This window comes from Perca flavescens, chromosome 3, assembly GCF_004354835.1.
Source record: "Perca flavescens isolate YP-PL-M2 chromosome 3, PFLA_1.0, whole genome shotgun sequence".
NCBI lineage: Eukaryota > Metazoa > Chordata > Actinopteri > Perciformes > Percidae > Perca > Perca flavescens.
The window spans coordinates 25,924,894-25,952,879 of NC_041333.1; the positions used below are offsets into that span (position 1 = coordinate 25,924,894).

Here is a 27,986-nt window from a genome sequence, read left to right on the forward strand (position 1 = left end):
ATTTCACACTTTTTTGTTAAGTACATAATTCCATATGTGTTCATTCATAGTTTTGATGCCTGCAGTGAGAATCTACAATGTAAATAGTCATGAAAATAAAGAGACACATTGAATGAGAAGGTGTGTCCAAACTTTTGGCCTGTACTGTACATTTTTAGGATAATTATTGCAAAACAGTATTATCATCGTACAACTGTCGCTAAACAGTTAAGTTCATTTATAATGAAAGATTAAGTGACTAACATTGATACCCATCTGTCTGATTTAAAATGTATTCAAAATATCAAATTAATTACTTTTTGGGGCAAATTAATATTCCATCAAAATTACCAAGCTGGCCATGTAGACCAAGTTTAAAATCTTTATTGAATGAAAGTACAAATTATATAATTAAAAAAAACATCAACAGAACTTTTTGTCAGTTTTACAGAGTAACAGTCTATTTCAGTCCAAGTTCATGATGACGGGGCAGCTCCACTCAGGTGAATCTTTTTTAATGGATTAAATACTGACAGAAGATGCCCCCTGCTGGGAAAAGTTTGAAAGCTTCCTCCAAAGCCATTAAAGTTTTCTTTAATTAAAGTCTTAATTGAGGTCAAACAAGTTTGTATTCTTTCTTTTACTCTTGAGATGTTATTAATGTAACTTTTCTTGATGGACTTTTGTTTAATCTCCCATTATCTACATAACTATGTGCTTAAGAAAAAAAGCAAGAAGAAGAATGTTTGCACACAAACTAAAGACACACAAAAAACCCTTAGGATTTTAGGATATAAACTCTGAATGTCAACAGAATTAAAAGAACCAGTGGAAACAATCTGTAATGGTTTGCCAGACACTGTACTGTAGCTATTTTATTTGCTAATGAATTGTATTATGGACAAACAACCACTAGATGGGGTACAAAGAAACCAAATAAAGTACACCCCCTTGGCCAGAGAAGATATCTGTTGATAGTCAATAAGAGGAGTTCTAGTTCACTTTCTGTTCCGGGACCACTGACACATGTCTCTGTTTTCATATTTCCAGTGTGGCAAAATTGAACAAAATTGTACTCAAAATACACAGAAACAAGTTCAGCGAATGTGGGACGGCTCCTGACATCAGCATTTGTCTCTACCTGTGGGATAGCTGTCACATATATTGAGTAGATATTTGAGTAGATGTCTTTAATTTGGCAGATATAGAGAATTATGTTAAGTCAATGCTGTTTCAGATCCCCCACAGACTTGACGCAGTGAAGCCTTAGAATAAATCGTAACTTGCTGTGAAATTCCAGCAGACCTTCAAAGTCATTTCAACGATACAGTCCACAAGTGTCTGCCTTGCTATTCTCATTATTCCATTTTTGTTCCCCCTCTTTCTACCAGTCACGTTCTGTGCCCTTTCAAATGGTAACAGTCACAAACTCTTTACCCTGCTGTAACACCACCTGCAGAGGAGACCCCTACCAGCCGTCCTACCCTTCCTGCCTGTGGATTCTGGTTGGCATTTTAAAATAGGTGAATATCATAACAAAGCGCAGCAGCTGGAGCTGCTGACTTAACGCCTACCTGTGGAGAGAGAAGCAGGGAAGCCCAACTCTGCCACATCAAACTAGGATATGCCACAGGAAATCATCTCTAAAGAGGATCATTTCCCTAGCTTCCCCACGTGTAGCGATAGATGCTCATGGAGAGAATTAAGTGGTAGTTGAAGTGCTGTTTGATCTGAATATAGTCTTATGCAACACATCTTAAGAAAGACACACATGCATGCACACAAACGTACATAAACTCTTAATTTCCATCACAGTGATGCTAGTCTATCTAGCAACAGCACTACACTGACTATTTCCTTGGTGATAAATCTGATCTTTTACTCCTTTTAACCACACATCCTACTCCACTTGACATAGAAATGTGCAGGCTAACCACTTAAATGCAACTGATCTGATAATGGTTGAATGCTTCAAACACTGTACCAACTGATAAGTCATTTCACACACCCGAGACCAGCTGACTACCTGCCATGACTAGGACGATCAACACAGTCTGAATAAGTTCCACGTCCAGTATTTATTGTCTCTCGTACAGTAAATAATTGGAATTTCTCGATGTAGCTTTGGTGCAGAGAAACACAGCAGCAACTTACATAGTTATCCTACATGATACATAATAACAACGATAATGGGAACATGAGAAATAAACAGTTAACTAAACATATCACCACATAACAAATGCACTTTAATGTGTGCAGTTGAGGGAGTGGGCTGTGGACCACTCTGCTAGGTTTCTAGCTTTTGGATAATGATCTCTGATGTTATGGTTCCGCAGGAAAATCTGTTCAAACTAGAGTCATTGTAATTAAACAATGAATGAATGAATATAGGTCATGTGTCACAGTGTGTCTCAATTAGTTGATTATGAGGTACTCCTGTCCTGACATTACATGTTGTTGCTGATAATGACTGCAGAAGGTGTTCTTGTGACAAAAATCAATAAATCAGTTTTGTTTAATCAGTCATCTGGTATGTGTCAATATGAGCGAAGGTGACAAAGTCTAAACCTGGAAAAAAACATTTGAGTGTGGAGTGGCTGTGACTTTTTGGTGGTTTGATTGTTTCATTTCCTATTTGCCTGGTGGATGAATGAGACTTATTTGAAAATTAGACCTCACCCCTTGCTACAGTGTACAATGATCACATAATTTAAGGATATTAATACATGCAATACAAATGAGTAATCTGACTAAAAAGAAAAACCCTTATTTTTTAGAGCAAATAAAAAGCTGAAAAACAGAACTGATAAAAATATTGGTTTGACAGAGGTAGAACTGCTCTGTTTGGTGTGTATATGGAATGACCAAACACTCCAACTCCGAGCAGACATCACTGTTCATGACCTCTGTCATGTGTCAACAAGCAAAGCTGCATAGTCTTTATTGTCTCTCATTATCATCTAAGTGTATTATAGGTATGCTGGTAAAATAAACAGATTGATAAAATGCCTTTTTTGGCTTAAATTATATTTGCGCGTTGTTGCGTTCAAGTCACATAGGAAGTTTTGCTTACGCACGATCAGTCGACCAGGGAAACACGATGGAAGTTGGCTTCGATTTCTCTAACTATATGGTGTTAACTGACAAGAAATTAGGACAATGACATTGGAAACCTCATAAACATCATTTAATGTAGCCTACATGTTGGTAATTCCACTAAATTAAAACGGCGTCAACGGGTTTAGGGTAGAACAACGAGACAGTAAATCGAACAACGGTTACTTTCGCTGTGACCTGAACGCGCAGTAAAGTCAGCTCGGTGACGCTCTCACTGTACAAGGGGGCTGGAAATAAAAAAAGACCGACACACTCCTCCCACCATTCATTCAGTAAACTACATTGAGTTACCCTGTCGGTTTATGTATCGCTGCCTACACGGAGACGAGGAGGCACGCTTCATCTACAGATGGGACGAAAAAACACAGAGGACGGAGTAACTGAAAATAGCTAGACCCAAGCCACTGATACCGTCCGTACTCACCCTGCTCCTTTCTCCTTTGTTTTCGATGTAAAACTTCGTCTCTGTCAGCATTTACGTTACCGACCACCCACCTCTCACACGTTACCTTTGACAAGGGTTGTTCCCGTTTGACTCTCGGGGGAGGCATTTCACTGGAGAGAAAGGGAAAAAAAAAGCCTCAACTTTACCGTGTGACGCAAAGCTAACTCTGAAATCAAAGAAAAGTGGTAACAGACCTCAGACAGGTGAGTGTGTAACGGGTGAGTGTGTAACGGTATTTTGTTTGCGGTGTTTGTCACATTTACCTGTGGGTTAGCTAGTTTTATAGCAACACGTGTAACGTGTGACTGTTTTATTTCTTCAAAACATTTTTTTTTTGCAGTTACATAGCCTAGCTACCTCATTTATATATGTTAAAACATGTTAGTGAGAGTTTTTACCATGATAACATTAGCTAACATTACTGTAACGTGCCTACAATTACACGCTACAAGCTAACACTTTCTCTTTTGGCATTCTCACTTATTCCTATTTAGTAGCTAACGTTATGTATTTTTACCATTGACTGTATAGGGTTTTACTTTTTACACATCACAGTAGCTACTTATCCCACTGCTCGCTGGTGGTCTCATGTGCACCCAAAGACATATGGGACACGCCTATTATGTTGTATCCTATGAAAGCTAGGGTTTACCTTTTGGTGAAAGTATGGATTGATTCACCCCCCTAAATCAGTTATGTCTACTACATAATAATGAATGCACGTGTAGCGGCAACATGCAAGCTACAGAGGCTTAATGTTGACTCCTTCATTCATATGCACAGTATACACCAGTCTTCCCACTTACTTGCATAATTCATGACGCCATTAATTTTTCTTTTGTCATTGGGTTGTTACTGGTATGTTGGTATTTCAAGAAATATTTCTTCTTGTGCAGAGCATAGGCTTAACCTACTTTATTATGTTATGTAGCACTTCATCAGAGGTAGTTTAATCTAGTAATCTAGCAAACATGTAGGACTTTTATCATTTTAAAACTGGCCATTGGGAAGGACCCATTTGGTACATCGATCCTTTGATAAGATATAGTTTATTGTCCCCGAAGGGAAATTTGTTTTGGACTCTGTCCGTTCCGCAGGTTTACAAAGACAACACAAAATACAGATATAAGCATCTCTCAACAAAACACAAAACATGCTTTCATATACATGTACATTACAGGTACTTTGACTGTGTTACCACTTCCCTATCAGTCATTTCTTAACTCCAGTAATGCTTATTTGCTTTTGGTAAAGCTTCCAGTTAACAGATGACATGTATTTGAATCCTCTAAGCATGCCAATACTTACTTTTAAAGGGATAAGAACCTGTTTGGTTTTAATATACGGATGACTCAGAACGTGTCAAGACTTTAGATGTGTCTATGCAAGGCTGTTTCTTTTTTTTTTTTTTGCTCTTTTACAACATCTATAAATGGATTGAAGGGCTTTGGAATGGAGTGTGTTGAATGCCATGTTTTTGAGCTTCTCTTTGGCTCGTACAGTACTGTATGCTTCTCCATCGTAAGTGAGGCATAAACCTCACTCCGGACATTCAGATTGCTCCAGTTTTAGCTAAAAGACTTTGACAAAATTATACGTTGATAGACATGTTGGGGTTAGCTGCAAGAACTGTGATGTAATGTATACATTTCTACAGTTCTTCAAAAGTGCTTCGATTTGAGTGGGATAGGGTTAGGTAAGGTGTGGCAGCCATGCTGAAAAGTGCTTTAAAGATCACCCCAAAAATGTTATTTTAGATGAATAAGTGGAAAATAGAGGGAGATATAATAGGTCAGAACAGGGAGGAATGTGGTGCTGTGTTCACAGCAGTAATCCACTTACTGGTTACGGACTCTTTTAAACACCGTTTTGTAGATGCATTGTAGATTTTTTAGACCATTAATTTGTTTTTTTATCTAGTTTCATGCATGTTACTGCTGATTAGACATGTAGAGTTGCACTGTGTAGACAGTAGTGCTTATAATATAACTGCCACTGTGTAATTATGTTTATGTACTGCATCCTTAAATAGCTGCTTCCAAGACAAGAAACATACCCATCCTACAACAGTAATATCCTGTAGGATATTTGCTAGCTTCATACCGAAAGTATTCGTATGTAAGATCCATCAAAGCTGTGCAGAATTATCAAGAGGGAGTGCGAGTGAGTCTGACTTGTAAAAAATCACCTGTTATAATTGAATGCCCTGTAGCAGTGAGGTCAAGTCCAGTCCTCTCGGTCTCTGTCTTTCTCACACTCACACACACTCATCTTCTTTGCCTATCTGGTAAGGATAGTGGGCCTCATTCACCAAACGTTCTTAAGAACATATGTGTTCTTAAACCCCACTTACGCAGTTTTCACGAAGATTCTGGCATTCACCAATGTTTTCTTATTTGGGATTTGTTCTTAGGTAAGAACAGAATCTACGCACACTCAAGAGCACTCTTATGCACAATTTAGAGCTGACACGTTTGCGCAAAACAAATCGCTATACCTTTTCGTCCGTTCTAAAATTTTAAATTTCTCTCCATTTTGTAGCTAATTATTTTCATTATTTTACACATAATTATACGTTTGTTTGTTTTAATAAATACACACTACTGCTCATTTGTAAAGCACTTTGAATTGTCATTGTGTATGAATTGTGCTAGGCCTATATAAATAAACTTGCCTTACTTTGCCTTCAATTAACATCAATTATGTCAACGGGGAACCCTGCCCTCCAATAAGAAGTGATTGATCTTGCTATTTATACGCCAAGAGTATCTTCTATGTTTTGAAGTAATTATTTTTTTGCCTCAGATTTCAGATCAAACCATTTCTATTCTACTTCATCGGTTCCGCGCCTTTCTCCAGATACAGCGTTCACTGCATGAGTAACTGCATTCTGTGCATCAGTTTTATTTTCTGCTTAGTATGTAGTACTAAGCAGTAGTATTTCGTTAACTTCTTGCAGCAGTACCTCCACTTCAGAATTACTAAAGTTTTTCTTTCTTTTGGAGTCGAGGCCTCCACCGTCTTTGCCACGTCTTTTTGACATTTCTCTTAAGTGTGCACCCGACAGCCCTGCCATCTCACGCTCTGTTATGGGAATTAACGGGGTCATTATACTCTATGCTAAATAGGAGCAACGGGCACGAGCTTTCAATTTACGAAGACATTGGGATTCATCATTCTAAGAACACACCTGCGAACAATTCTGCTGTTTGAGAACACGTCATGAATCAGATGTAGACTTTTCTTAGGGACTTTCTTAAGAACATATTTAGGAAACTTAGGAAGATATTGGTGAATGAGGCCCAATGAACCTTTACCAACAGTTTGCACGCTCTGAAAGCGCTTGCTATTAATTTGTAGCACCCACATCAAATAAAAATCGGATTTCCACGTGGTTCTACTTGCTGAAGCAAAAGCAAACATTTAATGCAAAAGTAATGGGTAACTAAATTGGATTTAAATATTGTTAGAATATTGAAAATCATGGAAAATCAACAGCCTTGACTTAGTCAAAGACTATAATTTCCACAGTACTGTACGTCACACCGCTACTTTACTGCAACCTATTTTCCTTAAAATGTAAGGAGTAAAAGTAAAAAGTCGCCACAAAAGTAAATAGTAGCCTAAAGTAAAGTAAAAATATCTGAAAAATCTACTTGAGTACAGTAATTAAGTATTTGTACTTCGTTACTTCCCATCTCTGGTTAATATAAACATAATGGAGCATGCTAGCAACAATTGGAGTCTAACTGCTCGGCATACACTGACAGAGTTCCTTTCAGTGCAACGCTTCCTGAAATGGTCTTTTACACTGTACTACAGAATTGCGAGTTTAAATAAGGGTTTGCTCACATTTACAGAGTACAGACACAACTTGTTTGTGACACTTCCAGACAACAAAAGTAGAATAGTTGGAATATTTGTAATATTTTTACATTTTGCAAAGCATTATTTCCACCCTGCTCCGAGAAGATTGGAGCCCTGCTGTTCCCAAAAAGTACCCCTCTGTGTCAAACATGTTTGATATTTGCAATGCGTAGCAGATCCTGTCAAATGGACAAGTTCAGCAGTGTACATGCAATCTGTGTGAGGACACTACGTGAAGCACTGTGGTTTCAAATAGGAGCCCACAATAAAAGTTAAAGAAAATTTAGAAAACTTTGAGTTTCTCTGCCTCACCTTTATTGGTACAGGTAACATTCCCAAGGCTAATTGCTATTAATTTAACCCTCCATAGGAACCTTTCAGTCTATGATGGGAACAAAGGAGTCTTTGGTCCGCTGTCTTTGCTAGTTTGCAACTTGAGCTCTCTTCAAGTCCAAGGCTCAGACAAACTGGAAGGTGCACAGTTATTTTGGCAAAGCTGAGGCTCTGTTTTGAAAAAACGGTAGAATACCTACTTGACTAGATAACAAGTCTGCTTGTTTTTCTTTCATTCTAGGGGATTTTCCCACCATTTGAGACCCATCCTTTCACCTACATCACCCCTTTTTGTGAGACGTGTTTAAGGTTCACCTAATCCTCTTTACTGGAGAAAGAAAATTGATTTTCAGGTGATTTAATATTCTGACTTATTTCCGACATATACTGTACTTGTATTTACTATTTCTATAGTTGTGTGGCCTTTATGTAATCATCCCTGTAATAGAATTAAAGAAGCCAAACATTTGTATAAGGAGAAAGCTCTGTTTCCCTCTCAGAAAGCCAAGTTCACCATAGTAGCACCTGCTTGTCTGGCCCTGCCTCCCAGGCTCAGGCACCAGTCACCGTAGAGGACAGAACTCGGTGTGATGTCAACACACAGATGGTTGTGAAGAGCCCTCATGTAGACTTGCAGATGGCACCTTGATAAAACATACTAGTCCACCCACAACAGTCAGACTGAGGAGGCCGGAGTGAACTGGGCCAATGGAGTTGTCCATTTGCCAAACACAGTACAACAATGGTTCCCACCATGTCTCTGCATGCCACGGATGTCTTTGTCAGCTGTTTGCTTTCCAGGCCACAGTATCAGCACTACAGTATCACCTGTGATACGGAACCAGCCCCAGAATGCTTTCTCTTTACCCGAACAGGCAGACAGGCCAGGAGGGGTCCATATACCTTTCTGCCATTGCTTTATATTTATTCAGGCCTCACAGCAGAAAGCAGGGAACATTAGTTCACAGCAAATTCATTTAGGAAGCATTGCTCCAGGTTGAAACGGTGACGTATAAAGTAGTTCCAAAATGTTCTGTCCCTATGGCACTATGATACAATAATGTGTGCAATAAAGTGGCATACACACAGTTTTCGTCCCATCTGAAGTAATCGGTCACTGATTTCACCGAGTACTATAACTTTGCAGCACAAAGAACTGATTTAAATCACCTGAAAATCGGACTGCTTTCTGCCTCCATTGAAACATACTCGTCTCTACTGTTGAAAGAAAGCAATTCTCAGCGATTGATTGCTACAGTGATTTCGACTGGTCAGGGGCCCCACAGCCCCCCTCTCTGTTGACTGGCATTTTATGGCAAAAGCAGCTGTGAAAGCAGAAACATTTGTTGAATGAAATACTGTGGTTTCAACTCTATGGGGGGACTGTTAAAAAGTAATTGGAGTCTTTGTTGAACAGCATTTTAAGTAGGCTGAAGAGCTATGACAAGTGGTTGTTGTACTTATAATGTGTTGCTCTTACTCTCTTTCACACAATATGCATTTTGTAGATGTAAAATGGACCATTAACTTTATAGGATAAGTAAACAATATCTGCCTGTGTTTGTCTCTGTCATTACTTAATTCCTGGATGTTTTTATGAACAGTTTGGTGAATTAACAATGATATGCTTGCTTGGATAGCTGGAACAGGCTGAAATTGCTAATACGCCAGGTGAGCTAGGCATGGAAGCTATTGAGGCTGTTGTGTGGTTCTGCGTTGAATTGACGGCTTACCCCCGCACTGCCCGCAGACCCCTCTGTGTCTACGCCGGACCCCACGCCGTAGCCTGACGTGTACCTCTCAAAAAATGTAACTACACGTTGCAGCGACGCGTGTCGCTCAGCCGTGGCTTGGTAGCGTTGCATTTCCCCTGACTTCATTTCCTGGTTCTCCTCCATAAACGACACAAATTCAAGGAGAGGGTTAACTTTTCCTGCTACAGATTTCCCACCGTGGTCAGAAAACACAGGGAAGACACTTTGTTTCTCTCACTATGACTCTAGAGTCGCTACTCGCTCCGAAGCTAATCGCCGTCACTCTCTCACTTCTCCCTCGCTCTACACTCCCCACACACACATGCCGGCTTGACGCACACACCAGCGCACAAGTATAAACATCAGGCCACTTGCGTAGGCGAAAGCTCTGCATGGAGCCGCCGCAGGACCATAAAACGGGCTTTAGCGCAAAGCTTTGTTCTCTTTCATAATCAAAGCTTTAATAATCAGACAGAAGGAACATCAAATCCAAATGAAAGTGTGATTAAAAGGCTGTTTAAAAAAAAAACCCTCTTCATATAAGGCTTGAATATAGGATCCAGATGTCATACACCTGCTGCTAGTTACTACACCAACACTCAAGTTGGTTTGACAAAAGAGGCAAAGTTCCCATCTTCTAACCCGTCGCTCCCCCCCAAAACTCCCTTTATCCCCCTGCCCTTTGGTCCTGGCTGTCTTTCTCTCCCAGACATACCAAATACAGAAGAGATGTCAGAAAACTCTGGTTTTCACCTCTGCACTCGTCACTGTTGGGTGCTTAATACTTTTGCATTTTTTTATCCATTGTAGTGGCATGGCTCTATGGATGGCAATATCAGTCGGTTTGTTGTTCTAACACTTTGGTCCAGACTGAAATCAGGTTTATGACTAACTTAACTATACTAACTAATTACATTCCCATTAAGCCTCAGCTGTACTGTGTTTAGTGCTAATGTTAACATGCTAATATGCTGAACTAAGATGCTGAACATGGTAAACATAACATCAGTTTAGCATCAACATTAGGGATGTTAATGATTAACCGTTCAACCGTTAACTGACAATTAGAATTTTGACTGATTATCATTTAAACAGTTAAAAGCATTATTAAAACAACAAAGTTTTTTGCATGTTAAAGAAAAATAGGCTATACAATCTATTTCTTAACTGCAAGTTAACTTACTAGTGCTAACCTTGAATTAACAAGTTGTGTTTTAAGCTCTTTTTTTTTCTTCTGCTATGTCTTTTCTGTGGGACGGTGCTCACAGTGGAGAGCTATGTGACAGATGCCACTACATTGATAAGGACTAGCGGGTTAAATCGGCCGTCCTACACACAGAGTATGCCAGGCAGACACACTGTTGACAGCCTCTCTGGTGGGTGGCTGCGGTGGAGACAGGGTCTGACATATACGCTCTGGCTCCGCGGACAGCTGCAGACTTGCGTTGGACACACAAACGGTTCCAGGAAAGTGGCTGCATATGTAGGTTAATGAGGGTCGGCTATCGGTCATAAAAAAAAAAAAAATCTAATTTAGCATCCCTAATTAACATGATAACATTGCTGATAGTAGCATATAGCTTCAATGACTTATGTTAATTACTGCTTAAGTACAGCCTCAAAGAGATGCTAGCATGGCTGTAGAACAACATTTTGCCAAGTGACATCAGAAAATGTAGCTTTAATTTATGGATTCTTGTCAGCATTAAAGATATGTGGGCAGCATTGGCATAGACAATAGCGGTTGTGATGGCACAGTGGATATGACGCATGCCTTTAGTGTGGGAGACCTGGGTTCGATTCCCACTGTGATACAATGTGTCCCTGAGCAAGACACTTAACACTTAGTTGCTCCAGAGGCTTGTGACCCTATGATGTATAGTAATTGTATGTAGCTTTGGATAAAAGTGTCAGCTAAATGACATGTAATGTAACATAACATTTGGCTCTGGTCTTCCCACACACCAGTCTTACTAGTTCTTCATAGCCTGGCACTCTTCTTTGTGGAATCCACCTCCTGTGCTGAGTGCTTCCCTTCACTTTGCCTCCAGACATTCAAAATCACAGGCTGTACTAAAGTTGATGAGGAAAGTGCTTTGTGCAAATATAAATTAAGCTGACAAGAGTCAGTGTTGTCCAGTTTTTAAGGTGATAATTATTCAAACCCACACACCATCAGCTGCCTAAACAGTGGCATGGTGGATCAGAGGTTAGCACTGTCACATCACAGCAGGAAGCTGTGCCCTTGCTTTGCTAAAACCCCACAAAGTGGCATTTTTTAGTGAATTTGGGACATTTTTTACTTTCCACCTCTTCACCAAAACGTGTGTCTGGGGGGGTCCCCTTACGGCATATTCCAAAACACAGGAATTCTCCCACCTTTGGCCTCGATACATAGTGGATGAAACCTAATAGATGTTGCTAACACTGTAGATTCCTATTTTCATGGTACACTGGGAGAGGCCTAAGAGAGACACAGCATTTGCAGTACCCAAAACAACAACCTCAATGATGAAGAACCTCTCCAACAACAAGGCTCCGCAAAGCTCCTAATATGACTTTATGTTCACTGTATCCACATTGCTTTGTCCCTGCAGCATTAAGCCAGCCCACTTCTCTATCAAATTACCTTGGACCACACACACCAAACCTCACAGCAAACCTTTCTTTAGTTCATAAAGCAGGCTTCATAAGGTGAATACCACTCTTTAGATATTGCTTTTTACCTTTTTCGGATGAAAAATGAGAGCAATATCTTCACATATCACTTGACCTACTTATACCTCCTGTGGTTTTGTCCACAGTGAAATGAGTGGGTGGATTTCTTTCTCTTCTTCCAATCATTTATTTCATTTTGTTTTGCTCTAATAATGAAAATAAGTGACCGTAATGGCACTTCATCTTCCGACTGTCAATGTTCTAATTTGAAGAGACTGAGTGCGATTAGATTAACTTTTCCTCCGATTATCTTTGACCCATATTTTTCGGCTTGATGAGCTGTCACTTTGATGAGCAAAGTGTCAGATTGTCTGGATGTTCTTCTACCATACTCCTCCTACCAGCTTTACTATATTTTGTTGCTGATTGCTCTTTGCTGCAGTGAGCTACAGTATATACTGTATATCCCTTATGTTATCTGTTTATTGCTTATATTAATATGTTGCATTTTCTAAAGCTTTCTTAATGCCACAGAGAAAACATTTACTCAAGATTGTTGGTATAAATGGAACTGTCAGTTTTAGTCAGTCGTCATTAAATGCAAATCATGACCTGTCCAGCATCATGAGCACAGGAAGGACATTTACACCCAAGAGCCGTTATCATCATTTGTCAGGCCCGAAAGTTGTGGCACAATCTCCTCTCAACAAGTATGTGTTGAATAACTGATTTAGTTTTTTTGATATCTTGATGTCATAAGCTTGAGAGAGAGAGAAACGTGGATGTAATGTTACTGAATATTCATCATTCATTCATCTTTGAAATGAAACTGCATTCATTCTCATGAATATTCTTAAGGAACTGTCAATGAATATTCTCAAGGTTTACCAAGCTGACTTCAAAGAAGTAGTGCTGGCAAGACCCATCAAGGTGTCTCATCACATTGCCTTGTCATCTGTTAAAAGACACACCACACCCATAGCCACCTGACCTGCATGAGAGAAAGTAACCGTTTATCTGCAAATCATCTTTTTGCCCCAGCTGGATCAGAGTATTTTAATATTGATTATCTGCCAATACTGAGATATTTACAAAGATAAATAAATAAGACATCTTCACATGTATATGCCAGTTCATTCTCAATTTGTCAAATCCAGCTAACCATGTGTAGTTGAATCTGGAAAAGCCTACTCAAAAAGAAATCCCCCTTGCATCCAGTTTAAAATGAGAACCTTGGGAATAATGTTCAACTGACATCAACCTTTCCTAACATGAAAGCAACCTGCTTGTTGTGCAGATGCACTTTATTCTGCATTGTCAGTGCTTATTGACTTGCCTTTTGCTTACTTGCAGCTACCTAATCAGTATCCCCTGCCTTCATCTTCCAATATTGTGTGAATTAATCATAACCCCTTCCTGTGTAGGTGCACCCTTGGTGGCGCTAACAATGTGGAATCAATGGCGGTGATTGATTCTGCCAGATCTAGATCATTTGTGTCCCAAAGCAATGAAGACATGCATAGTACAAATAGAACTTTGCTTAGATGGAAAAGTTTGAGCAGGCTGTGAGTAGGCCTATTTTTTTTTTCTTGCTCAGTTTCAATCTCACCCGATGGACCAATGACTTAAAGATGATGTTTGTATCACTATCACAAATCAGCTTCCCTCTTATGTGCAGTAATTGTCACTAACTGGCACAGCTGATTGGACAGTTGGAGAGTGATTTGTGGTGGGACTTAATGTCAGATGCTGTGGGCTAGAGGCTGTGTCCATTAATTCTTGGCCTTCCAGCTTCCACCACACTAACTCATGGGAGTGATTTTTATATTAGGGTTTGGTTAGAATTATGTTGATAGCTTGTGTTGAGCTGATACTATTTATGGTTGCACTCTGAATTAATTTAACAGAATTATTTAGTGACCGTAGTTTCCCCTTGCATTACCAGAACAGTTGAAGGACGTTTATTTTGTACAGTGTGCACGCTCGTACACACAAGGTTTGCCTGGCCAGTTAGAACACGTCTCCAGATTTTCGGTTTCCCAGTAAACTCACCTGGCAGCGTCGGTAGCATTTGCTCATTAGCGCCACCACTGTTCAGGAGAAGACTGCAGCTAGTGTCACGAGCACCAGCGCAGGTATAAATAGTCACGGCGATCTCATGGTGTCACGCCAGTCATGTTTGTACGCGCCAGCTGGGCTGCGTCCAGTATGTAACGGCTTTCAAGCGCGCTAGCAAAGCAGACAGCCAGACAGCCTCTGCTACCGCAAGCGTTTTTTTCCACTTTTGTTTTTTTATTCAAATATTAATTTTCACCTTCGAAATTCGTTTTTTAAAAACTATTCGAATATATATATATATAATCGAATTTAGAATATTCGTTGACAACCCTACATGACAGCCAGCTACCATGACGTATGTCCTCATTGTCAATAGGGCGTAGACATACACGCGGATAGCTCAAAAAGCGTACAGATATCACGCCACACCGGAAAGTGGCGTGTATGTTTATGCGAAGTCATGATGTCATGTTGCTTTTTTAGATAATTTGATCAGAGATTTGCTGTGTAATACAGTGAACAATGTGCCCTTGTAACATGATTTATACTATACTATATAAGTTAAACTTTAAACATGTTTTTTTCATTTTCTTTATATGGCTATACAGTTTCCTATGCTATTGCCAACTGATGCAATACAATAAACCAATGGCCAATTTATAAAAGCCGGCAAGTTTACTGAAACATTGTGATTTGTTTAGCTCAAACAGAAGAAGAGGTGAGTAACATGAGCTAACCGTACCGAGAGCATTGCTTAGAAGGCAAAGGATTTTTCATCCCTTACCACTAATTTCATTACCAGACCTATCTCCACCGCGCTGTGGAGTAAGGTCTGGCTACACCACACACACATTCTTGCATTTCTTTAAACCAATCACAATTGTCTTGTCTTGGGCTAACTCCGCACACAGGACTCTGCTCCAGACGCAGCGGCGATGCCTCTGTAAAATAGTTTTGGGAAGGAACTTGTTTTGGTGGAACATTTGCACCCTGCAAAAGAAAACCCCACATAACATATATGGCGTTTTTCAAAGTGTTCTCTACTCACAAAATACAGTAACGTGAGCTATTTGAAATTGTTGAATACATACTGTAGTTAAATGTAATTAGCCCTTACTAGTGTATCACTGTGTATACTTCGTCTCAAGTCATCCCCACTAATCAGTCCCAAAACGTCCCAGTTAGATAGTAAATGTTGTATACATATTTCTTGTAAATCTTTAAAATTAAGGAAGAACCAAGCAGGCCTGCCTGTTTGCCCGGTCCAAATATTCTTCAAAACTTGCCATTTTAGCGTGTAGCTTGCTAGCTCGAAGGTTGTTGTTGTTGTTTCCCATAGCGAAGGGATTTTGATATTGGCAACACAGAGAGCCGACACCCTAGAAAAGTACTGATCCAGACTAGGGCTGGGCGATATGGACCAAAAGTCATATCCCGATATATTTTGGCTGAATATCGATATACGATATATATCCCGATATTTTTTCCGCAAAGTAAGAGCAAATGTTTCAGTTTGTTTTAGTTTTTTCCAACGTTTTAAATTGTAAATTTTTCTTCTACACATTTTCAGTGCTTATTTCTACATCCTATATTTTCTAATATAGTGTTGGGGCGATATAGAGAAAATCAGATATCATGATATTCTTGACCAAATACCTTGATATCGATATTACGGTAATATATTCTAGAGTTGACAGTTGGAGCTCTCGCAAAATATCTTCACACTTAGATTTTAGATTAATAATCATTAATAGTAGAACAGCTAGAACAGTCTGGTAAGTTCAGAAAAGTACATCACTTCACTGTAATGCAGCCTTTAAAACCAGGAAAAGACACTTATGTCATATCACGATATAACGATATCCAAAATCTAAGACGATATCTAGTCTCATATCACGATATCGATATAATATCGATATATCGCCCAGCCCTAATCCAGACTACTTAATTTTAAATGTTGCCAAGTATATTTTCTACAGAGAGAGCACTCCGCTGTCAGTGCTGCGCCAGCTTTTAACAGCTCTGATATAATGACTCTCTCATTGCTTGTTATAATGGGCTTTATCACCCATGTGTCACTAATCAACTCTCTCACAGGCATCTTCTGATGCCCCATGGTTTAGCCAAGTCTCCATGGTGCTTCGTTGCTTGGTATCCATTACACATCTCAACAGGCCATTCAGATCATTCAAACATGACAGGGATCGGGAAAAGAATAAGTGGAGGCCCATTTGCAGAAGAATAAATAGATTCCCTAATCTACTCCTGGCTGTTTTATATTTATTTATTTATTTTCTTTATGTAAAGATTTACTCAAGTGACCGTCAAAGTCACCAAGGTGTCTAATTTTGCCTGCAAAATCCTAAAATGCTAAGTTTTTGGCCTTTTGTAGCCAAATTATACAGATTCCGTATACCTTTAACAGTAAGTGGTTTTCACAATCCATTCTGAGTGATCCGATCACAAGTGGAAAGCTCTAACTATGTTAGTTCATTGGTTCCCAAAGTGGGGTTGACATCAAAATGAAGGCAGAGTTCAAAAATGGGTGTGGTCCAAGCAAAGGCACCAGAAGTAGGGGGATAGGAAGTAGGGAAGCCCCCCCCCCCATACATACACTCACACACACACACGCACTCGCTTAACGCCCTCTGGCCCAATTTGGTGCTGGGCTGGTGTGATCCCATCGCAAGAGGGTCCCTAGTGTTAGAGTAATTTTCTTTTGACATTTTTGGGAAAACTCTGATCGGACACATTTGACAAGGAGATAATGAAACTGCAGCTGCTTACTAGATATTGTTCCATTCGCATACAGAGCTCAATAAAATATCAAAGAACAGTTGACAGCTGGCCCTACTATAAACATAACCTTGACAAGAACTACCTGAAATTAGTAAAGTAGTTCCTGAACAAGAACACCTTACACTATAATGCAATCCAATACAGGAACACCCTCGGACCCCTGGTGTTAAAAGAAAATGACCAGTTGGGGAAAGTAAAATATTCCTCTGTGAGAATGTCATTAATTAAACATTACAGACTTCATAGCATAAGGAAAACTGGCAGTATACTGTCATTTTGTCCACTCTCTCTACATGAGTGGTGTTTTGAGTGATGTTGCCCTGGTTATGAAAGTATGATTTGCCTCTTTTTTTTGGTGAACTACTTTTTTTTTCTTTTTCTTTTTTTTTAAGTTTCTTGTCTTTGTCATAAGTGGGTTGGCCTTCAATCCCATAGTTCTGGCTGCTTGGCCTCTTAGTTCCCTGGTCAGGAGAAGACAAAGTTTTCTGCTGGGAAATTGCTGAAGCATTTCCTCCCCTGCAGACTGTTTTCCCTCGCTGTGTCTTTTGATTGGAGGAAATGAGGCAGCAGAAAATGGGATGACAGCAGCCGTTTAAGGGTTTTCCTACAACCCTTATATCCTCGTTCAGACAACTTGTGACAGACCCATGCCTGTTAGAAACGGTGCTTCTCCTGTGGGGAAAATCTTTGATCACTTGTTGATTTCACCTGTTAAATCTATTTCAGTCACGATGTGGCAATGCTGCTCACGGGATCTAAAAAGTTGTTTTAAAGGGTTAGCAAAGCAGATGTATTCAATAGACAGTTTGATGTGAAACTAGGAATAAGGAAGGCGGTCTTTTCTTATTGTTTTGCTCAGTCGTCTCAGCTTGTATGGCTCTGTTGTTGTGTCTGTGACCGTGCAGCCCGCATTGTGGTCACACTTCTGCACCTATGGTCTGAGGTGTCACATTCATGTTGGCAAAATAGGACAGTGCAAGTGCAGACTCTTGGATGCATATCATTTCTTTCTGAGAAGTGCAGCACATTACTGCTCGTGCTGTATTTAACTTTGCTTGGCCAATTCATTGCAGTTTCTTTAGGTTTAAATGTCTCTACTGGGTCATATTTAGCTAATGAGTTTCTGGTAAGACATGCTGATAAAGGGATTTATTGCAGTGCTTTTCCTTTATACAGCTCGAATGAGGGTTGGGGCATATTAAAAAATGGATGAGCCTTCTATCTCAGAGTGACAAATCTGTGGCCTCAGTGGTGCTCTGCCATAATTATGATAATATTCCACATCAAATAGTTGTAATTAAAGGTGTGTGTGTGTGTGTGTGTGTGTGTGTGTGTGTGTGTGTGTGTGTGTGTGTGTGTGTGTGTGTGTGTGTGTGTGTGTGTGTGTGTGTGTGTGTGTGTGAACATGATGCGACATTAACCACATGAGCCACTTCGCAGTAACAGCATGGAGGCATTGCTGTGGACAGAGGTTTAAACATTATTATTTTTGTCAACAAGTGACATCATGATGTGCAAAAAGTGGTTGTTACTTTGCCTTGGTGAACACACCAATGGACTGTGTCAGCTGCACCATTGTTTTTCTGTCTTACAGTCTTGGTTGGCATGCCCAGACACATATCCATATTTGCATTTTGTTTATTATGTTAGCAGCTGTTGATTATATGCAACCGTCACTGAAGTTAGGGCCTGCCAATATTTATATTAAATAATTTAATTCAATTGACATGTGATGTGGTATTTGTGTGTACATGATACATTATTAAAAAAACGTTAATGGTCATGTTTATAATAATTTCCATTTTTGTCTGAAGTATATTTACTAATGCCTATATACTGAATGAATGAAAAATGTAAACAATTATGTTTTTTTATTTTTTTAGATCCTTACCTTACCTACTTGGGCAAAATTTTTTAAGTTTGACGTGAAAGTAGGTGTAAAGTAGGTTTATAGTAATCAGATGCCATATCATTCGCTAAATCAAAAGGGTTTGTCCTCCTAGATGAGTTTTTTTTAATTATTATTATTATTATTATTATTTTTTTTTTTTTTTAAAGGTAATGCATTGCAAGATAAATTGATCTCACTAAGTCTGTATATGGTGAAGTACCCAATTGGGTGAGAATGGTAAATGGGTCCTATACTGTATATACAGTACCTTTTCAGTCCATTTGAATTGAAATTAATGTGACAAAGTACTAGAATTAGTACACCAACACTTAGCCTTTCAAACACACACAAGAACACAAATATAAGAGAGCTAATAAACTGGCAAAAAAATCAACTGACAGAACAGCTTGTCGAAGTTGAAATATATTTAGTGAACAAAGGCTACATCTGTCCCTTGTGTTACTTCAAAACAGTGAAGGCGATGACCAAAATTATTCACTTGATGACGCATAATTTACTTTTTTTGACATTTCTTGTGAACAAACATGTCAGACTAGTGGAATGTTCACCTGTTGTTTTTTTTAACTGCTTGACTCTCAGACAGAGCAACTGCTGACACCATTCCTGCTGCTAGCAGGATTCGAGACTCAAAATGATGTGCTCACAAAGCTGTGATCTCCATCTATCCGACAGGCATGATTTATTCGGAAGAAGCATCAGAAAAGCATAAATGCTATGCTAGTAGTCGAGCAGTTCCTGATCTGATCAAAGTCTAAATCCCTGGTTGCCCACATGACAGCTTGATGAGGATACATTAGTGCAGACTCAAAGCAAGATAAGGTGATTATTGATAAGACATTGGCTCATGTTGATTAAAGTATAACACTTAAGGCACAGAGAGCATTGCCTGTCAAGACCCTTGTGTTCCTGCTGGGGTGGGCCAGGTTCATTATACCCTCGGGTCAGGCACGCCCTCCTCAGCAGTTTTACTAATAACAGGAAACCTGGCCACTGCAGCAGATGCTAATGATCAGCTGCCCAGAGCCTGAGACAGCCTGATTACAGCAGGATGAGTGTAGTTAACATGCAGAAGTGCTCTAAAACGTCAGATGGGACTTAGCCGTATGCTAGCTGTGCTTCACAAACCGTGAGGAAATATGAATATTCCCAGTTAAAATACTCAGGAAAACGTTTGTATGTTTGTATGCCATTTTATCTTGTTTGACTCTCATCAGCAGAGAGATTCCATTTATTATGCATGGTTTAATTATGCTTTTGATATCAGGCAGCACAACAGGCTCCATCATGCACCTGGAGAGTGAGATAAACTTGTGATAACAGCCATCACTGCTGTAATACCATTATTGTTATTAGAGTCTCAGTGCTGAATCATCAGCAGCAACATTATGGGAGGACTGAGTTGTAACTCTGATTATTTACAGCCAACACAGCCTGGTACTTGTACCATGGTCTCTAACACAGCATTAGACAGGCATGGAAGGGGTGCTGAGTCTTTTCTAAAGTGTCATGGTACTCTGCTGCGCCTCCACATTGGGAGGGGGTAATGGAGCTGTTTGGGTTCACCACGTTGCCATGTTGACCATATAAAGCTGTACAAATCAGCATGCATACATGTTTATACTGTAAGTTGAAGGGTTTTGCTTAATTGTCACTGTTACATTACATCCTTGTTACACCTGTTTACCTTTTCTTTGCCTGGCCTTTTTCTAGGCCTGACATTAAAAGGGAGAGATGGGGCCTGCATGCTGTCTTTTGACCCAGATATGTAGTGACTGTGTGATACTGTATATTCATGGACACTGTAATTTAATGTGATGTTCAAAAGATGGTGGGCTCACCAAGGCCTTTTCAATTTAATTTAATTTATTTTCTTGATCATATTGATGAAAGCTCCTAGCAGTCTCAGTTGTCATTGGAAACGGGAGCTGGGAAGAAAAGGTCTTAATTTTAGGCTTGGCTTTGTATCAAAGCATTGTGCTCTTCAGGCCAGCATGTTTTTTCTATCAAAGCACCAGACCTGCTACTCCAGTTACAGCTTGTTCCATGGATTGTGCAATTTATTTATTTATTTTGGTCTCAACATTTTGTAATCATGTGTTTTCATCAACATTAATGCTAACATTTCATATGTTTTTATTTTTTATTTTCTTCCAGGACACTTCGTAGTCAGTGGGATGTTAGAGCTCTGGAAGCAGGACTGACTGAAGGAGCATGGTGAAACACCAACCCCTCCAGGTCTATGAGCGCCAGCTGTGTTTGTCATGTATCACTGGGATCTACGGTTGCCGCTGGAAACGCTATCAGCGTTCCCATGATGACACCACCAAGGTGAGAGGGGGAAAGAAACTCATTTTTTGTAGGTGAACTTCACCATTCAGAATTGCTGTACATCTGGCTGTCAGTCATTTAAAAAAAAAAATAAAATACAGAACATACACACATATTGCATACAGTGCAAGATACAGTACTGAATGTTAATGCACTAGCTAAAACACATCACACGTGTGCCAGTCTGTTAATGCATTAGAATGACATCTGACTGACATTGAGGCGTTGCAAGTATTTCACATCTTACATATTTTTAGTTTTACATTTGTGGGTTTTTACCTTTTCCGTTTTTTTTTAATAAAAACATTTCATGGTTTGATTCGACGCTCGGGCACATGGAATTGTTAAAACAACACTGATTAGCAAAGCGGTAGGAAATAGATTTGAGGCTGCCCTTGCTGTCATTGATTATCTCACAATATAATTATAAGCTGTGTATACACACACACGTGTGCACATGTTCTCACATTGGTTGGCAGTGAATAAGACATGATGATGTCGTTCTCTATGAAATGTATCATTTCAATTTATAACTGTTGTGTCCATGAATACTTTTCAATCTTTTAAATAGCCCACCTGGGATATACGCCTATGCTGAATGTACTACTGAGGAAAACAAAATAAAACTCATGGAGCCGTCTGTGTTTGGCATCTATAGCTGTGTGCTCTTGCAGCGTGTAGTCCCCAGATACCTTTGTCTCTCAACATTGATTTACAGCAAACAATTATCTTTGACCAAATATGTCCTTGCTGGCTTATCCCCCATTCAATAACCTTGAGCTTTCGACATAGAGGTTAATTTGACATTACAATACTCCACTGTTTCTGAATCATGGTCTATCATCTCATACATTCTGCACATTTTTAATTACTTTAATCAGATTTTGTTATAAATATATATATTTTTTTGTTGCTGTATGTGTTTTTTGTGTAGAGCCACAAGCCTGGCAGTTGTTTAGTGCATCCGTATAGCAGTCACATTTATGATACTATGGCTGACAATGATAGGTTGTTATTAGAGTTGTATATTTGGCATATCAATTATTTTTAAGCATTGAAATGTAAGCCTATAAATGGTCCCATTCTTAGGTGTGCCATAATAATCCCAATCAATGTTTCATAATTTTTAACAATTTATAGCTAAACTTTCTTGATAAAATTTAAGGCAAAGTGTGCACCCAGATCAGTCACATATAACTCTCAACCAAAAAAATACTGCATTGCTTTTTTTAGTATTAGGCACATGTCAGGATAAGTATTACAGCCTACACATGAACATTGTCCTGACCTTTCCCTTTTATCTGTATTCCATATTTAGAATAGACACACAGGTTATGTTGCTGCAACAAACTCAAACTCAAACACACTGCACATAGCCATGTGTACACTTACATGCACTCAGACACTAGGTTAAACCTAGGACACAGACAATAGACTCATGTCACTCAGCACACAGATGCCGAAGAAAATATGTGGCGTGTGTTAAACCTACATTAGTTGTGTAAACAAACGGTCCCAAAAAACACAGGCAGAGATGGGTGGGGGTGGTTGTGTTTTGATCTCCTGGATCATATAAAAAGCATTGCAGAACTATATAAAGAGATATAGATTATTATTTCCCCCTCCTGTTTGTAGGAAACTGGACACCATGTAGCTCTGTTTCCTGTTGCAAGCAGTTGCCTTTCAGTCCAACTAATAGAATAGAATAGTATAGTGCAGAGTCAGCGTTCTTTGTTCATGGTGCCCATCCTTTAATGTGACCGTGTGGTGGTGGATAGCACTTATCTTGACCCCAGTGTAAGAAGCACACACAGTCAGGCACATGCACTCTGCAGGCTGCACTCCATTTCTGTTCAGTTGATTCAAGAAGTGGATATTTTCCCCTCAACATTCTTTTAATTTGTTTAAATAATGAGTGATTGAGCCAAAATGATGTGTTTTAGAATCATTGTAAATCTAGACTACTAAGAGTGCAGCTTTGTTGTAGTGCTGTCAATAACTATGAAGAATAGGGTAATAGCTATGTAGAGCTGGGCAAAATATCGATATTATATCGATATCGTGATAAAAGACTAGATATCGTCTTAGATTTTGGATATCGTAATATATCGGAATAGTAATATTGTAAGTGTTGTCTTTTCCTGGTTTTAAAGGCTGCATTACAATAAAGTGATGTCATTTTCTGAACTTACCAGACTGTTACTGTTCTATTATTTGCCTTTACCCACTTCATTCATTATATCCACATTATTTATGATTATTTATCAAAAATATCATTGTGTGAATATTTGGTGAATGAGCCAATATACAAACAAACAATATTGTTGTGGTATCGAGGCATTTGGTAAAAAAATATTGTGATATTTGATTTTCTCCATATCGCCCAGCCCTATAACTGTGTAATCTGCTATTTGTTTGTACGTACTTATTTGAGTGTCTACTAGAAACAGAGAGCTGTCCTTTCCATTGTGGATGCTTTCTAGCATAGGTCAAAGTGATGTCATATAGGACTGCATCTTTAACGATCCCAGTAAACAAACGGTGACCAATTAAGGGCAGGTATCAGCTACATGTAACTGGACCTGAGCGAATCACAGAAGCGTGAGAACTGAAAATGTCATGATGAAACAACTGTAGAGTCATTCATAATCTACAAATGGATCACGCCATTTCTCCCCTTTTTCATCTTTGTACTGTAAGAGCCATTCAGGTTTACTGGCTGTCCTTGTGAAGTTGCCTCTGTCTGTGTTCAAGGTGCTTTGTAGGAAGACAGCCCACGTCATGCAGTGCAAGCCGATCTGGCCTCTCAGTAATAATTGAAAGTATTTCCATTTAGCCAGTCTTTACCATTCAGTCAAACAAAGGCTTCAAAAATAGAGGCAAAGCTGCTCTGCCTTCATTTGTCTGTGATCTTGTGGTCTTTATTATCCCTGGCCTGGGAAATATTGGACAAATAAGACAACAGAGTTACTGTACCTAGAACAAAAAGTCACACTGATGGCGACTCCACAATGTGGCATATTGTTTAATTTGCTTTGGATAACCACAGTTAAAATAGAATATCACATGAGCAGAATGCAAATCAATTAAAAAAACTGCTGTAGTGATGTTGATCATAAAATAGTTTTTAGACCGGTGACTTGCATTCATTTCTAAAGGACATTTAACATTTCAGCTGGTTTTCTGTATTGTGTGTGCTTGTATGATCACATACTTGTCCCTCTTACTTTCAGACTGAAAGGTTATAGACTTCAATAAACCAGATGTGAGGTGACTCAGTGATTAGGCTGAGGGATAGTTTGAGATGTGTTTCATGTAGGAAATGGTAATAGTTAATAGGGATTTTGGCTTGTCAAGAGGCTGTTATGTGTATTATATCCATTTTACTTATAAATAGTAGTAGTAGTAGTGCTTTTGCTAAGTGGGTGGGACATCCATCTGCTGTATCATTTTGTCTTAAAAAGCAAAGAGGGTTATGATAGTCTTGCAGGGCAAAGTTTTCATTGAGATTTGTTGTGCTTCGTAACATTTAAATTAGAGATGGCCCGATACTATTTTTTGGTTACCGATTCCGATACCTGAACTTGCGTATTGGCCGATACCGAGTACCGATCCGATACCAGTCCGTCATATATTTTATTATGTTTACTAACTGTATACTACTATCCGTGTATGGATGTAATATTATTTCTATCTTTGTTGTCGGTCTGGCTCAGGTTAAACTCTTTGTGGAACATGAACCAACCCAAACAATGAATGCCACAGAACTTTCTTTTATGATCCAGTTTGACAGTCAGTTAGAACGGAAAAAGAACATAAATAAACTACTTTAACATAGATTTTCTTTTGGGCTTTATTACGTGGTATCGGATCGGTGCATGAACTCCAGTACTTCCCGATACCGATACCAGCGTTTTAGGCAGTATCGGAGCCGATACCGATACTGGTATTATTACCTTTTTTAATAGCTTCTTCTGCTTCTTCTTCTTCTCTTGTTGAGAGAATTTGCTTTTTGTCTTATGTGATTGTAAAATTGTAAAGGTTTTGGTCGGACAAAGCAAGACTTTTGAAGACGTCAGTTTGGGTTTTAGGAAATTGCAGATTAATGCAGATTAATGCAGATTAATCAATGATGAATGTATGTACTGTAATTCAAAATAATGAATTAGTCATTGAAGTCTTTTTAGTAAAAGATTATTTGGCAGTATCATTGTAAATGTAATAAATATGCGGTGATGTGTCAGGTGATCTGCTGTTTCCCACATCTTGCCTGAAAAGATGCAGCCAGTCCCTAAAGCAGTATCCACTCACATGTTCCAGATGGTGAAACCAAGGCCTTAAAGGGTAAGGGGTTCATATGTAGCTTGCTAGAACGTCGGTACATAGCAAGGAAGGATTGCAATTTTATTCTTAGGAATAGGAGTCATTTATTTGGTATTTTACACTAGCCTCTAGTTTTAGGACAGTCACTTTAATGTGTAACACACTGCGGAAGAATCAAAGCAGTTGTTGCTAAGGGACTGAAAGAAACTATGTTGAATCTAAAATATCCAGCTGTTAACGCTACTTAGTGCTCTGATGCTGAACAACATATTTACCTTATCTGCCGTAATTAGAAAATCCCCAAGCTACGCCCTGGTGAGTGGCTGTTTAACCCTGTGATGAATGCAATAAGTGAATTGTGCCGTTTTTGTCTGGTTCGTGGTCTACCTTTTTTAAAGAAGAAATCCCAAGCGTCCATTAAATGCAAAACACATGTGGAATGTTTAGACTGATATTTCAATGACGTGAAGTTTGTGGACCCTCTGACTGGCTGGTACTGCCAGTCCTCATGACTTCAGTTTAGAGCCAGAGTGTTGGTCTTGCACGAGAGGTAAACAACAACATCAAAAGGTTTAAAATGGGGGAAAAGGCAATGCAGGGTCAGCCAGCTTCAGTATTAGAAGTTTTTTTTTTTTTGCAGTTATCAGGACCACGATCATATGTTTGCATGCACTTGTGTACATTGCTCTGGTGGTATGGCTGCATTATAAAGCAGTGTGAAATGCCAGGGACTTATCTGGATATGCTCAGGAATGTGACAATGGACTGAGATGTTAAATCCAGTGAAGATAGAGGCATGTTAGGCTGTGCCTGTGCCTCACAGGGAAAGAAGCAACGTTGGCGAAAGAATAACTATCTCTCTTACATTTATGTGAGTTTTTAAGTTTATTCACTCAACATGTTTGTTTATTTGTATCCGTCTGTACCTTTTTGATGGCAAATTTATTCTGGACCATCTCACGGCGTATTTTCTCTCCACAGTGTTGGCATGTTAGATGGCAGCATACTGAGTCAAGCTACCACACTATCATGCAAATCATTATGTTGGCTATCAATATATACTTCATAATATACTTAATGTACCTTATATGCGATACGACAAGCATATCACATTGAGTAAATGGCTGAACAAATTGAAATGGATAATAAACTAGTAAATAATAATAAATTCATCTGATTTACGTCTTCTCTAAGCTTAGGTATTATGCTTCTACAGATAGTTTCAACATATCTTAGTAGATTGCCAATACATTAGCTACTATTTATCTTACTTCTGATGACTAATTTACCCACAAGTTTGCAATTCCCAGTTATATCGCAGCCAGAAGCACATAATCAGCAGAGCACAAAAAGTGTTTAGAAAGTTGTCTTGTTATATCAGTGTTGGGAACATTCAGCGTGTCACTGTAAATGGGGACGCAGCGTATAGAAAGTTGTCCTTTGATAACGGTGAAGGTAACATTCAGTGTGTCATTGTAAATAGTGACGCTATGTACATGATTCATGTAGTCCTTGTGCATGAAGTAACCAGCACAGACCCAAACATGCTTAATTATTTTTTATAAAAAAATATTTGTATTTTTATCGTACTGTAGCTTCACAGAAGAATGCTCTGGTATAAATGTGTGCGGTTATGTTTGTGTATGTATGTATGGAGAGAGAGAGAGAGAGAGAAAAAAAACTTGTGTGTATCTGTAGAATGATTAGTTTTTGTATGACTGTATTTATTTTCTATCACTTCTCAAGAACGTCGCATCTTGGCTCCATGGTCCTATAGGTGGACTTGCAAATCAGATATAAATCAAAGTATTTAGTATTGCCATCATTTGCTTAATTAAAATATTCATACAGCATGTGTATGTGTTTTCTTACGTGTATCTGAGTAAGCAAGTATGCTCATGTTGTCGGTGCATGTATAACTTGTGCTGTACAGCAGCTGCTGAGCATGAATAATAACCATCCTTTGGATATGACACTATGTTGTAGCCTAGATCCTGTTTGACATATTGAAGCATTTTTAGAGGGATAATGGAAGACGCACAGATTGTTCAGTCATGTTTGTGTTATCATTAGGGAGTCCACTTAGGGCAAATAAATATCCGAGAAATCACTGCTACCATTATAGAATAAATTACTTAATACTATATGCCTCATTTGCCTGTTTTCAATCTGATTAGGATTGTCCCTAAGGACCACATTAAAAGCGCCAGAAAGTCTACACAAAAATGCTAAGTATTTAGAAGTCAGTTTATTAAATTCAATATATTTAATTCTAATAGACCTAACTCTGGGCAGTGTTAGACTCATTAGCCACGTGGAAAGCAACGGAGCGTAAAACACTATTTTGGAACGGTGATAAAATATTAGTTACATTGTTTGATGGTGATAGCTCAACAAGAAAAGTTGTGATATA

At 39.0% G+C, this 27,986-nt stretch overlaps 1 protein-coding gene across 4 annotated transcripts in view; it reads left to right on the forward strand.

The window, feature by feature from the left end:
* Positions 1-3,295: 3,295 nt before the first annotated feature.
* The window catches only part of gdpd5b (glycerophosphodiester phosphodiesterase domain containing 5b), a 45,199-nt gene continuing 20,508 nt past the window's right edge, over positions 3,296-27,986 (forward strand). For 2 of the 4 annotated variants that reach the window (XM_028572161.1, XM_028572185.1), the window contains exons 1-2: positions 3,297-3,744; positions 21,077-21,250. In XM_028572161.1, coding sequence (XP_028427962.1) covers positions 21,134-21,250 — 117 coding nt within the window. In that variant the 5' untranslated portion in view covers positions 3,297-3,744; positions 21,077-21,133. Of the gene's footprint in view, positions 3,745-7,982; positions 8,095-21,076; positions 21,251-27,986 lie in introns of all 4 variants that reach the window. The other 2 variants (XM_028572169.1, XM_028572178.1) reach the window with 2 other exon arrangements.